General features: G+C 36.7%; 1 protein-coding gene across 1 annotated transcript in view; it reads left to right on the plus strand.

Moving 5' to 3' along the window:
* Window positions 1-2,620: 2,620 nt before the first annotated feature.
* LOC127659708 (metallophosphoesterase MPPED2) overlaps window positions 2,621-15,431 on the plus strand; it is an 85,830-nt gene continuing 73,019 nt past the window's right edge. Inside the window, exons 1-2 of the mRNA XM_052149654.1 lie at window positions 2,621-2,906; window positions 4,843-5,102. Of these exons, the coding sequence (XP_052005614.1) occupies window positions 4,975-5,102 (128 nt within the window). The 5' untranslated portion in view covers window positions 2,621-2,906; window positions 4,843-4,974. The remainder of the gene's footprint in view (window positions 2,907-4,842; window positions 5,103-15,431) is intronic.

Here is a 15,431-nt window from a genome sequence, read left to right on the forward strand (position 1 = left end):
ACAGACTACTCGGTTCCTACGGTGATCCCATCTGGTTGCTAGGCCACATTGATACACAAAAGGCTCCTTGCTACCTGGGCCGCCGTCAGCGTGGGGCTGGACTGGAACCCTCTGTCCTCCCCACAGCCTTCATGGCTAGACTATTGGTTCCTCTCTGACCCGCGTCTCCCTTGGGCAGTCCCCGCTGCCCCCTGGTCACCGTGTTTGTAGCAACTCCTCCCTCGCAGCAGGTAGGATCAACCACTGCGCCATTCCCACATGTGGCCTGAAAACACATGTGACGTATTTTGCCACTCTTTACCTCCCCCCAGCCTGGGCAGGTGGTGGTCTCCGCAGGGTCTTTTCCCCCTGAAAGAATAGGAGTTTTTTTTTTTTTTTTTTTTTTATTTATTTATTTTACTTCTGGTAAATTTACAATGAAATAACCAAAAAAAAAAAAAAAAAAGGAGTAGGCTGAAGCCGAGGCTTATGTTTTCCTACCCTAAGTAGAAAAGAACACCTTCCCTGATGCGAGTGATAGCATTAAGATGGCCCCAGCCGCTTTAACTCTATGCAAGAAACATAGAGAAAAGGCGCGGCTAGCGCGGCCTGCTCCCATGCTTGGCACATCGCTTTGTTCCCTCCTTCGGGTGTCGGGAACCTAAGAAGTTTATGATGATTTTATGGGGCTTTTGGGGAAGGGTACAGTAAGGCATTTCCATCTACAGAACTGCCGCTCACTGTATGTTTTTCATTTTTGGCAGAGACTGTTGTGTGTGAAAATTCCAGGAGATCAGCAGTTACAGAAATACACAAACCATCCGGCACAAACAATCATGCCACGGTTGAAATCACTGAGGTCACAATTTCCCCCATTCTGATGGCTGATGTGAATATGAACTGAAGCTCCTGACCCGCATCTGCTTGATTTTATGCATTGCACTGCTGCCACACGATTGGCTAATTAGATAATCGCATTAATATGTAGGCGTATAGGTGTACCTAATAAAGTGCTAAGTGTGTGTACAAATCTGCATATGTTCTTTGACTGAGAAGTGAAGTATTTTTTTTTAAATGAAACATTAATACAGCAATAGTTCCTCACCTCCACATAGTACACAATTAACCAGTAATGGGAATATTATGCAATGTATTCTTTTTCTTTTCTACTCTATAGTTTCCCTTTGTAAATCTTCTTATTCAGAGGGTGGCAATATGTGATAAACATAAATCTGTGTGTGTGTGTGTGTGTGTGTGTGTGTGTGTGTGTGTGTGCACCTCTAAGTATCCCAAAGCCCCTCTTTGCCCCTGCTACCAGATTTGGGTTAAGTGAAAAATCACCCACCACTCCTCACACATAATTTACCCCCCCATTAATATGGCTTTTGTTCCATTTCCATTTTCATGGAGTCATTTTGCCCCTCTTTTATAGAAGGTCATAAAAAATATAGTGCATTTTTTAAGCATTCTGCATAACATTTACATTTTCAATTGTATAGATGTGATCAGGGGCTGAAGACTGAATAAAACATTCATGTCAGGGGCCATTTCTTCAGTGACATTTGAAGCTGTATCTATCATCACACTCTTGCGCTCTCTCTCTCTCTTTCTCTTGTGCAGTTGGGGGAACAAATGATGGTGCAGTGTTTAACCGCGGTCTCCACGAATAAAATTTCAGCACATTATTTTCCGCCGGCTAGTTGATGAAAACACATTTTCCAGAGACAAGAGAAAAGTCAAATAGAAATGTTGCTTAGTGTGCATGGTATGTGTGTATGAGTGTGTGTGGGTTTGTGGTAATTGAAACATGTCAGAGAAAAATATACATTTCTAAATAATCAATTTTAGCCTTGCCATATGTAACATAGCACCTTGCCAAAATGCACAGCACATCAGAGCTTTAAGGAATCTCTAATGCTAAAATTTCCCTTTGTACAGAATTTGCATTGTGATTTTAGCTTATGAACACAACTCAAAGCCATAAGCATGCAAAGCAAAAAATGTATAAGAGCAAGCATACAGTGAATGGAAGCTTTCAATCTGAGTAATGCAATTTTTTTTAAGCAGCCCTGTCATGCTGATATGTTCTGTTTAGAGAAAAAATTTATATGTTCAATTCAGCTATCTGGTGACAACAAATATATATATATATATATATATATATATATATATATATATATATATATATATATGAACAATTTTGTTACATGGAAATTACATTCAGATCTGGATACAAATTTCAATTCAACTGAAAATTATTTAATAAAAGCTGACAACACTTCTGTTTACCATCAATGTAGATGGAAAACTTTGCAAACACCAATTGATACAGCAATATAACCCCTCTTTTATACCCTATTTAAAAATATCTTTAACACAATCTACATCCTGGTGTCTCCAACAAATTGTAGCCCAAACAACCAGTTCATTTTAGTTCTACCTTTAAGTTATTTTAAGTGTTAACGGTGCTTCTTTAATTTAGATAAAACATTATGTGTTTATTAAGTAAAGGGTATTGTAGAAAAAGGCGAGAATATACACTGCATAAGCCCTCTTCTCTCCACGTGTGAACGAGTATCATGGCAGACTCTTTTTAAAGAGGGGAGGAGTAACAACACACACATTCACACTCACAAACACTCGCTCCGCCATGCTTGTACGAAGGCTATGCTCTTGTCGGTGCTCTCTGACCCCAGTGGCAGTCCTTTCTTCCTTCACTGCGGACTAGACTCACCCCCCTCTCCGCCAGTCAGAGCGAGACTCGCCGCCTGCCCGCGCTGCTTTTCCCGCGTCTCGCCGCTGCGCTCCTCCAGCTCGCCGGAGGGTCTCCCAGGGTCGAGGGTCCTGCCCCTGCCCGGCTCCGAGTGCCACCCTTTCGTCTACCGACATCTGCATTCCCCGGCGTGTATGGAGCAACATCTTTAGAGGTGGGCGATAGAGAAAGAAGCAGAGAGAGGGGGATTCACGTAATATGTGTTGTTCAGCTCGGAAATTCGCGTTTAGACGGGGAGATAAAAAATAGACACAAAAGGGTTAGAGGTGGCTTGTCATTGACGGAGGGAGAGCAGCGGTGTCAGCGCGGCCACTCGCCCGGGGAGTGAGCACCCTTCACGGCGGGCGAGTTAGACACAAATACGCGCGTTTGGTGCGTTTTTTTTTTTTTTTTACTCGAAATGTCGGTGATGTTGTAGTATGGGGTGACATAGGTTCAACTTGATGTCTTTTGCTCTCACTGACACTGGTCTAAAGTGTAGCCCGTATTTGAAATGTCAGTCCTAGCATTTTTTGTATCGTTCCACGCGTTTTATTTAGCTTGAAAGAGTTCAGCGTAAATAAAACGGGGGTATACGGGCTTTATATTATAAATGCAGTGGCAGGTTTCTAGGCAGCTATGCTAGTGGTGGCTAGCTAGCTAAGGTGAGGATGTTTTTGCAGAGTAAGTCAAGTAACAAGTATGAACATGTATTATGCAGTTATGTGCACTTTTATTCAGTTTACCGTTTATTTTTTCACATTAAACAAACTTGTATATTGCCCGTAAAACTATATCTATTATATACTATGTGGGATTTAATAGATATTTTAGGATTTTGTTCGTTAGAAGGAGCTATTTTGATGAAAATAAAATGATACTGTTGCATAAAGTAGATTTTTTGTAGCTGCTTTGTTTGTGAGCGTTCTATAGCCTACACAACCGAATGGAAACAATGTAACATTGTAACAAACAAAAGTTACAATGTAATAAACGCGCCGAAAATAAGTCCTTATTTAGACATTTTAGAACATCATTTTGTGTTATTGAGTGAATTCACTGTCTTTTGAGAGGGTTAAGAGTATTGTTCAGTGGTAGTTCAGTATTGGTGAAACAGTGACAGGTCGCGGTTAACTGACACTTAGACGGCGGGAGGGCTGGAGATGTTGCCCCGTTGCTCACCTTGTGTCAGTTTCTCTAACGTACTGCTATGGAGTTCAAACTAAGTAAAAAATAATATTTTGTACAGTACACCCCCATTTACTTAAAAGAGTTGCTTAAATCAAATATATTTAAATATTTATAAGTATAATTGTTTTTTCAATAGTTGTGGTCAAGTGGTTAGTGGTCAGTTTTATTTATTTGTTTTTGACCATAGTGCTACATAGATTAATACATTGTTTCAGAAATAAATTAAAATTGTAATTATAAATATATATATATATATTTCATATATATATATTTATTTTTAAATTATATTAAATATTTTTTTTGGTATGGAATTGGTGTGCATATTTGGTTCAATAGCAATTCTGATCGATTTTATAAAATGATTACATTTTAATGTGTTTGTTTGTAATAATAAGTGTGACATCATCACAGCGGCTTTGGGTTTTCCAGTGTGTGTGTGTGTTTTTCTTTGGGGGGGGGAATAAAAAAATATTGTTTTTACAATTTAGCAAAATACAGTTTTGCCTGAAAAAGTTGGTAAAACACATTGATTAACACATTTACACAGATGTAGAACAACAATATTTACATAGATATAGAAAGCAAACTTGAGAAAATCTGTAAAAAAATTAAAAAATTATGTCTGGTAACCTAACAATTTGCTTCATTTAAGTAAGCCGGATATAAAGCATATACAACACTTTATTACAGTAATAGGGTTTCCAGAAATCAAACATATTTTAAATTTACACATATTCCACAATCCAAATTAAAGTGATAGCTCTTACTCTCCACTGTTGCAGTTTATTTATTCCCTGTGAGTTTACTAAAGGAGTTTTGGTAATTTCCCATCTATTTTTTTCTTTGTATTACTCATACGATCATTTCACGCAAGCGATTACACATTGTGATGTCTTCTAACTGTCACTCTTTCTTTACAGGTAGTAGTTTTTCTCCTCTTTGGTGCTATCAAGGATTCTTTTCCACGTTTAAGTGGTGGTTCTGAAGGATGCTGACTGCGTGGGTCACTCCAGGATACTGGTAAACTGTCTCATGTGTGACGCGGAGAAATAATGGCTCACGGAATGCCGTCACAAGGCAAAGTGACCATCTCGGTGGACGAGTACAGCTCCAACCCCACACAGGCCTTCACCCACTACAACATTAACCAGAGCCGCTTTCAACCGCCACATGTGCATATGTGAGTACCCAGGGGAAAATGGACATAAAACTTTGTCCAGAACAAGTTACTTGGCTTGTTTCAATATAATTTTTATGCTCTTACTTTGTGGTTGAGAGTTATTGTACGTTAAATGTATTATCTTTGTGCACACTTTTAAATAACTTGAGCTAATCCGTCAATTCATACACTTTTCCAAAGATGCATTCAGAGTAGAATCACACTTTCCTTATATGTCTAACATGGAATTTGGTCCTGAATTAAGAAACTCAATATGGTCTACACAGGTCAGCCAGAAATAGATAGTTAGTATTGTGATTTTAAGGCTCTTGGTTTTTATATTGGCCTCAGCTGTGACTCTGAATCACAGTTTTATATATTTAAGGAAAGCGTACACCAAATGCTTTATCAAAATACTTTGTCATGCACTGCATTTTGTGCAATTTAAATCAGGTTGTTCATTCCCTTGTAGTGGTTTGTGGTTTGAAGGGAAAAGTCTTCAGTTCAGACGCACTGTTCAAGCATTATTCATCATCACGGTAGCTGTGTAGGGCTCGGTTTTGGTCTTTCGGACTGCTGAATATGATTTTACAATTTCTACTCTGGTATGATGGTGATATTACAAAGCTTTTACACCACATAACTTGTCATTTTCTGTGTGATGGACCATAATTTCACTGGATTGGTTAATTTTAAATATAAACTTTAGCTGTGGAGACCGAGCTGTTTCAACACACTGATAGATGCAAGTGTTCTTCAGCTGCCACATGAATACGATTTAAAAGGCTGGCTGCATCATTATTTACATCCAGTGGTCTTTAGATGGCCCATGGTTCCTGTGTTTCCTTTCTTGCAGTAACCCTCTCCTTCACTGCTTTCTATTTAATCACCTTGTTGCTTATAGAGCAGTGTGGTCTGGGAAAGCAAAGGCTTGTTTAGATTTGGGAGATAATGATCGTGTTTACCAGAGGCTTGCATCGCTGGTCATAAACACAAAGATGCACCTTCACTTAAGGAAATTTGAAATGTTTACAAAAGGCCTGTTAAGAGCATTTTACTCTTACTCATGGGGCGTGATTTAATCTATCTGGAATTAGTGCTGGGCAATATGGCTACAAAAATTATAACTCAATATTCTTCAGCCTATTTACTGTATTTAATTTGTATCTTGATAATAATGTATCTGCTCTTTAATGGCTCAAATGTAGGGCTGTCAGTAGATAAAAAATTGTAATCGCGATTAATCCCATCATTTTTCATAGATAATCACGATTAATCTTAGATTTTAAAAGTATTAAAATTTGACTCTATATATTTATTTCCTGTCATAATGCATTTATTTGTTCATTGCGAAGAACCACACAATAGAACAAAACAATAAATTATGTAACAAAAATGCTTTATTAACATTTTCCAAACTCCACAGTGTAAAGACTCGAGTGGAAAAAGTGGGATTTTGATTGATTGAAAGAACTAGTATTCTTTGCAGTGCACATTATACCCTCATTTAATATTAATTAGTCAGCAGACTTTTCACTTTGGATATGGAATGCAAAACCGCATATGCGCATCCTGAACGCAGAATGACATGCTTCAATGGAAACAGAGAGCTTGGGAGTCTCAGGGCGTTCCTCGCTGCACATTCAAAAATGCAGAACTGCAAGATAAGGATGCATGTACACATCTACAGTAGTTTACGACATCAAGCAGTTTAATCTTTCTAACTGCAGTTATTTATTTAAGCTAGTGTCAGACATAATCAGTTAAAGTCTTTAAATCTCTAAAGCACCTCACAAATACAGGAACATTACTCAAGACAGAGAATTTAACATCCGACAGTGATCGTCTTGTAATGTGTTGATGCAGCGCTTTGATGGCTGTAACAGCAGCGGTGCGTAAATTGAATAACTTAAAAGATAAAAGAGACAAACGTACTTGATGGTTTTGCTGTGCTTATTATTATTTATTTTTAAGCACAGCAAGCTGTAATCACGCAAAAATGCATTCCAAGAATTTGCGTATCTTTATTAATTTGAGAATTGCATCTCCCATTAAACCACCACTAAAAATATTAATGTTACTTCTATAGTCATCCCCACTAATCCACTAGTCAGTTGTTGGATGACTAGTTGATTAGTCAATCACCGTAGCACATCCCTAATAGTTACTAATAGTGAGCTCAGAGGCTGATAGATTTGTTTCTTGAGGGCGCTTGGAATCGCCTGCTTGCATGTGAAGCGACTGAGACATGTAAACGACCAGTCAAGGTTTGTTTTGTTGTTACTTGCCATTGTGTTACTACAATAATAGACCGGTGTGCGTCACATTGTTATTTAAATGGCCCACATATAAGAGCCATTGCAGACGCGTTTGAGCATATAATGTTAAAGTGCTCACCTGTTTCATTCTCCCTCTCTCTCCTCAACAGTTCCCTGTAACTTTTAACTGTCTTGTCTAACGATAAAAAGGCAAATATCAATAAAACTAATATCATATACTGCCTGCAAATATACACATATCTCGTTTAAACAGATGTAATAAACCAACCTCACACAACTTCAGCAGATCCAGCAGCCTGTGGAACGCTCATAAATCTTCCTCTGAAGCACGTATTCAGTCTCTTCTCAACAGTTCCCTGTAACTTTTCTAATGATAAAAGGCAAATATCAATAAAATTTCAGTTATATACTGTCTGCATATATGCAGAATCTCATTTAAAAATCACGAAACCTCACGAAAATCCAGCATTTTCTTCCTATTGAGGGCTCATCTAATATCTTCCTCTGAAGAGTGTATTCCAACAGCCAGAATCAAAAACTTCAGGATCATGATCAAAAGTTTCTCTGATTTACAAATCATGACAGTCACTCCGTGGCAATCTGCTGCTTAAACTTGACTTCAAAGTAAAAGCACTTCACGTGTGAATTAAATGTCTTATTCACTATGCACTGTATGTACAAATGTTTTTTATTCTGTATTATTTTAGAAAATGTGATTGCTATCATGGACATGGCATCTATGGTTGCTGGACTACTGTGTGTACTGCTATTTCTTTCTTCCAATATTATTAACAATTTCTCCATGTGCAAATGAATTAAAACATTTTTGATGACTACACAGAAATCAGAAGAAACTGCTATGTACCATTTCAAATACAATATCATTTTTTAAAAAATTTTTTTACAAAGTTAATTTTCCATCCGATTGTGCCCCCTTTAGTGAGCTGCCGGCACACCCCTTTACATGCCCCCTTAATTTTATGCTAATAAAGTCATTGCAATTATATAGTTAATATTCAAAATATCACACAGCCATATCTGGAATCGATTGGATCTTGACAAGTGGCCATTCCATACCAGAGTTTAAAGGGGAGAATTACTTCCAGTTTTTCAGAAAAAATTACGAAAATGAATATTTTTTCCTTTGGAATAAAGTTCACTGATGAATTGTGTACTATAAGACCAGTTATTAAAACAGTAAATTGCATCAATTAGGTGCTTTAGCAAGGATTTTTGTTATGGCACACAGAAGGAGGTGTGTGCTCACGATGAACGGTGCTGTGTTTTTCCTAAACCAGTTACTGTATGCACATGGCATAAAGACATCAACAGCAATTGTCCTTGTTAAGAGGTTACAACGTGACCTTGTTTCCTCTTTGCAGCATTCCGTTTCAGATTTGATTCCCTCCCCCTTCTTCTATGTACTTATTCAACTTTTTTTTAAATCTTGTACTCATGGGGCAAATGCATAGCAACATAATTGATATGTTCTGATGCTATTTTGTGTCATATCAACTTTTGTGGAGTTTGTGGGTATTGGGTGACTGAAATGTGGAAAGGAAATGCTAGCCAGCAGGCACACTGTACAACCATTCCTAAAGCTTATATTATTTATGTGTTGAATTCTAATCCTTTTTTTTATTTTTAATAGTGCTTGCAAGGCAGCACTGTATTAAAACTTCTTATACTCTTGTCTACACTGAAAAAAATTGGTCACCTGCAATTGTTCCTATATTTACCCCATTTGTTCCTATATTTACCCCATCTATCACATTTAGATTACTTTCATTATTGTTACCTAAATTGTCAGGTAAACTTAGTCGTATTAATTAACAATTGTTAATTTTATAACACCAATTAATTGATGTTACCACATGAGGCAAATTTGTTATGTTACCTGAAAATAAAAAATAAATATAGCAGTGCACACTTCTAAAATAAATTCTAAAATTTCAATTCTATTAAAAAAAACATCACTGAATCAACTCGAATACATTAGGTTACCATAACAAAATACATTTTAGATCAAGTAGAAATAACTTCTTATGGTAACAATTGAGTTTTCAGTCATAGATGTGCTATCTACTTTTGCATTTCATAAACTTTACACTTTTTAATAAATGTAAGATTAAAGTTTAAAAATCTTCCATTGAGCTACATTGTGCTAGCCAGTGCTGGCCATTCAAAATCGAATTAAAATGTATGACTTCATTATAAAATGTGTGTACGAAATTGTGATTGGCCTTCTTTTTTGTATTTATTTACATCCTGAATCATGTTTGGTCTTTTTTTCTTGCATCTATTTAACCATATAGGTGCTTTTACTTTGCAAAGATTGTTATGAATGTTATGTGTTTATTCTCGTGCACTACTGACTGAAAAAAATGCATGCACTTAAATGGCTAAATTTAAGGCTGCTCCGATTCAGCATTTCATTTACTCAAAACCTGAAACCTAGTAAGCTTAGCTAACCCAAATCTCATTTGTCCCCTCTCTTTCTCTCTCTATCCCCCTTCTTCGCTTTGTGATTAAAATCGGTTGTTCACCTGCTCCCTCATTACGCCCCCCCCACGCTCCCACCCCCACCTCAACCTTCCACCTGAAATTGGTTGTTGCCTTTTTTCTGTTTAACCTGATCTAGCAGAAATAACTGAGTGTGACCCGACAGCTCCTGTGCCTTTATTTCAGCAGCCCTCCTTAATAACAGTGTAATTGATCTTTGGCTCTGATGCCCATGTGCACATGTTCGGGTCTGAACAGATTTCAGTCAAAAAAACAAAACCAAAAACTGTCACTTCAAGATTCAATACAAAATAGATTGATTATGACATCACAAAGAGAACATGCAAAGAGACACTAGTTAAAATGTCTTTAAAAGATTAATTTTGTTTTTCTCTTGCATGATTAGTAGTCAATTGATATGGGTTTTTCAATGACCAATGCTGATAGATACTGATATCTAGAGAGCAGGGTGGCTGCTATAATGCTATAATTATGTATATAATTGTATATACAGAATTCAGTTCAATGACAGCAAATAATATGTACACCAATTCAAGTACATTTACATTTAGTCATTGTGTAATTCTCACAAAACTCATAAGGAAAATGTCCTGGTCCTGTTTTACTCCAAAAATAGAAGAAACAAATAAGGAATTATATTTTTGTATTTAGAAAATGAAGGCTATTTTAAGGGTCATTAATATTTTTTACATTGTGACATTATCTTCATAATGGTTTCGCACATTTAACCCTCCAACTCACTTTACCGCAATGTGAAAAAATTGGTACTACTTTACATTTTTTTACTGATTTGAATAATAAAAAAAATTATTGTACAACATATTTTTATTGTTATACAGTACAAAAAAGGTAATGAGAATCTTCATTAAAAACAATGGAATAGTAAAAGTAAATGTACTGATGCATTACCTTATGAGAATTGGGAGGTAAAATATCCTTTAGAATCCTGAAAATAATGTCACAATGCAAAAATATTAATGGTCAGTTCATTTTGTACTATTTGCTAAACTACTGATTTCGCTGTATTATAACAGAAGGACTAAATTACCTATTTTTTTCCTCTCATTTTTCCCCCCAGTTTTCATTGTGTGCCTCTTATTGGCTTCCTATAGCCTCCTTAATTGCTCAACCTCTGAATAATTAAAATACTCATAAAAGTGCAAACCATTTAAGATTTTCAACTCGATGTTCATTTTATTCCAGCCACATGGAAGAAGAGGGGCCCTTAACTTGTTTATGTGTGTTAAACAAATGCAGTATGCTTTCCTAACACACACATGCACATAAATAAACCACAGCGCAGAAAGACTTAGAATTTAATGTTGTTTGAATTTTGTTGTTTATTTAGCTTGTTTCAAAAAAAAAAAAAAAAAAAAAAAGTATTGTTTCTTGTTGAGTATCTTTGTTTTGTTTTTTGTTTTTTTCATTCATGAAAGGCATGCAAAGAATTCTCCTTTTCTTTTCTCTTCTAAAATAGGTTATCGTAACTAGCCGTTCAGATCCATTGACATACTGTATACGAACAGGTTTTATCGCACCTCTCTTTTGAGATTTATGTTAGGAACAAACAATAGGAATTAAGTGAAGTACATACACACATGTGTTGAGCGTGTAATGGAAATGCTCAGGATTGAAAATACTGGAACTAGTGGGGCTTTGCATGGACAGTAATTGCAGTAAACACTCTGGTGCACCCCTGTAATGCAAATGTCCCGCAAGATTAGATCAGGAGATCTCTAAGCGCCTCTCTCTCCTCCTTTTCTCCCTCGTTCTCTCTTTTCCTCTGTCCAAAAGCCCTGAACTCTTTCTTTTGGAGGAAACTTTTTTTAGCTTACATATGTGTGTGTGTTGGTCACACAGAAGTTCTCAAGGCTTTTGAAATGAGAGAACCCTTGATTAAACTCACACAGCTTCTGTCCGCTGAGGCGAACACCGCAGAAGGTCACGGAGGTCAAGTGACAATTGACATTGGGCATTGTATGTTTTAAGTTTTTTTTTATTTATGTTAGCACAGTCGTCTGTACACTTCTCCTCCAAACGAATGGCACTGGGGTCGGTACAAAGAGAGAGAGAGAGAGAGAGAGAGAGAGAGAGAGATGTGAAGATAGCTCCAGTTTACTCAAGCAGCCAAGATTTCTAAGAATCTACAGGCTTCAATTTCCCTCTTCTATCACTGATGAAAGACATTTAATCTACTTGTTGTCAGCAGATGAATCATTCTGGACTTATTCGGGCTCAAATTTTGCTTCATACTCCACATTAGATGTCATGGGTGGAGCATCATACAAGTCGTAGTGGATGAGATAGTCCATTGGAATTGCTAGAGTAGCTGAACTTTTGCAAAATGTAAACAAATGGCTGTTATAAACAGATAGTTCCTGCTCTAACATCTGATTGGATGAGCCAGTTTTGAAATGATAGGGATGCTTCGATCTATCGGCCACCAATCGGTATCCGCCCGATATTCACTTCCTACAGTATGAGCCGATCAGTGGTCTCATAATCTGGCTCGATCACCCATGCCATGCGAAGTACACGCGGCTGCTTTAAGACTTCACCATCACATCATATCATGAGGGGAGTGTAAGGAATGCTGGCAGAATGTTGTAAAACAACAAACTTGATTCAGCAGTTAAGCGCGATGCAGTGTGAGAGGTGTAGAAGATATGAAAAACTTGTGTAGACTACATTAAATACCGTTTTACACACAGCACATCTCTTGCCTCATGAGAGCGTATTTCCCTCATTAAAGCTCCAGCAAGAACAAGTGAAAGAGCAACTTATATTACCAAAATTCAACTAATTGAAAAGGCAGGGAATGCAGGGACTCAGACAAGTCATTCAAGTCATTCAAAAAATTGGAAGCAAGGGAGCATCCTATGGCTCTCTATGCAGCTATGTGCATTCACTCCGACCAAAAGTTCAGTTTTAGGCTGCAGATGATGTTTGGACCACTCAACATGTTTGGCAGATATGGGACAATGTTAATCAGTACATACTGTAGATTTAGAACTGATAATGTATAATTTTGTTTTAACATGGTTGGCAGTGATTGGATGATGCTGGGCATTACTTTGATTCAGAATTATTTATGCTAATTTCTGATGTAATGTCTGTAATGTCTCAAAAACATGAATAACCAACACTCCTGGAAACACAATAAAAAAATTCAATGAAAAAAATAAGACTTTCTATAGTTCGATATTATTTAAAATTTCACAACTTAGTCCTGTATGTAGACATAAATGTTTTGGAAAACTATTTGCTCTAGAATTTATTTATTTATTTGTAATTGTTTATTAGGTGTTACAAATCAAAAAGGGAAAATGCACACAGCAGTAGGGTTGCAGCGGTATACCCGTTTCACGGTATACCACGGTTTGAACATTTACGGTTATCATACCATGTACATTTGCTTATCTACGGTATTGAGAAAAAAATGCAACCAGATGGAGAATCTCATGTGCATTCTCCCATTGAAGATATTTCATCGGCCGCCGAAGTGATAGACTATTTAGGACTGCCGACGCAGATTTAATGATAATCTCGCAAACATGGGCAACATATAGCCCGTGGCTTATTTATTGTAAAAGCGTTTTTATTTTTCATTGGATATTTCAGTTAACTTGCATTGGGACCTAACGCGTCTCCACAATCATTTAACATGCACAGGGTTGCCAGATAAGAGGCGAAACACCCCCAGTTTGAGATTTATACTTGCGCAAATTGGAAATATTCTGCCTAATAATATACTTATTTTCTGCAATCTGGCAACCATGCACGTCTCGCTTTCTCCTTTGATCAATCTTAGTGATCTGTAGTGCAATATTCTGCTCAAGGAAAAGTGTTATACATCTACTCTGTCCATTCTTGAGGCTGCTTGTGATTTTTGGTGCTACTAATTTTGCTGGTAAACCTTCTCAGTGATTAAATGAAATTAAATATAAAAGTAGATCTCGGCATCATTGACACATGGAGGGGTTATCATTGACATGCAAGCAAAAGCAAGCCAGAGATGAATATGTAAATGTATTTTTATTTGTGCAAAGTAAACTCGCCCGCTTTGCGACAAACATTAAAAGTTCTATACATTTATTTTTATTATTATTAAAACTGAATAATAGATTAACAGGGAAGTAGAGATGGCAAAATAAATTTATAATCTCCGCCTTTATTCAGTTTTTTAATGCCTGATAGAAAAGTATCTATCTTTGTAGAGCAATTCAATACTTTAGGCAATTGCAGAATAGTTCCATTAGTCACAGATACAGTTCAGAAAATTGAGTACACAAATATTTCTGGGCTTAAAAGATACAAAAACCAAATCAATGCAAAACATTGTATCTCAAAAGGAATACAATTTGGCCCCCCATGCACTACTTACAGCCCGATGTGGCCCCTTTACCAAAATAGTTAAAAATATTAATAATTACAAATTTGTTTCAGGATTTTACATGAGTAAAAGAAACTGTTATATTTTGACAAAATGTTTGTTTCATTTGAAATAATCTAAAGGTAGAATCTATTAGTCCTCATTTTATATCAACAGTGCAGTTATAGTTAAACTTTCAAGATATGTTTCAGCTAGTATTTATTTTTCATAAATACATTAATTTATTATTACCAGCACACTAACCATAGTAATGAGGAGCCTTTCCTTCTGTGTAATATGTGTATGAATATGTAATATTAGGTAACAAACGGGATAATAATGGGCTCATATAAGTAAATATGCTCTTTAATTTTGTAGATTTTGTTGTTGACATCAACACTTGATGCATCTCCTTGTACTGGAAAACCATGAACAAAACTATGCAACATAAAAGGAAATGCTACCCAGGATACATTAAATACAGGTTATGTTTGATCTATGGCAAAAATTAGGCAACAGCTATTATATTACCAAGAGAGAATTTCTGCTAACAGTGAAAGTGAGCAGAAATCTTACAAGTAACCAGTTTTGAAAAAGCTCCTGATAAAAGGTTAAATGATCACAACATTATTGTATCATGCCCCAGGTTTTTAATATTTTAATATTGTAGCGCCAGGTCCCTGTTGATTGCTTCTCCTACAGTGAACATAGCCTTTGAACGCACCTTTAGAAAAGACTGCAAATTGTCATCTTCTAATTGAAATGTTTGTTCTTGCAGCTGAAGTGATTCTTCATTTATCCCCATCTTCCATCCTATTTCTCCAGCTTTACCCCCTCCCCTTTCATTTTTGCGCTCACTGTTACTCTGAAGTTTATTGAATTAGTGCTGAAAGCTGAGAAGCACAAGATAAGATAGACGCTCTCTCTCTCTCTCTCTCTCTCTCTCTCTCTCCTCAATAAAATGGATTGCGTTGCTATGTATGAGAGAAGGTAGGGTTTGCACATACGTTTTGAAGTTTCTTGACCAACAGCAGTACAAGTTAAGCAGCACGAGTGGAAAAAACAGTAAATATTTGCTTTCTCTTGATGATTATCATTATAATGGTTTTTATTTGGCTCTGGTTCATGAAGCTTCCTGCCCCTGCTTGTTTTACACACACATGCACACACATGGCC

This window comes from Xyrauchen texanus, chromosome 2 (genome assembly GCF_025860055.1).
Source record: "Xyrauchen texanus isolate HMW12.3.18 chromosome 2, RBS_HiC_50CHRs, whole genome shotgun sequence".
NCBI classification, from domain to species: domain Eukaryota; kingdom Metazoa; phylum Chordata; class Actinopteri; order Cypriniformes; family Catostomidae; genus Xyrauchen; species Xyrauchen texanus.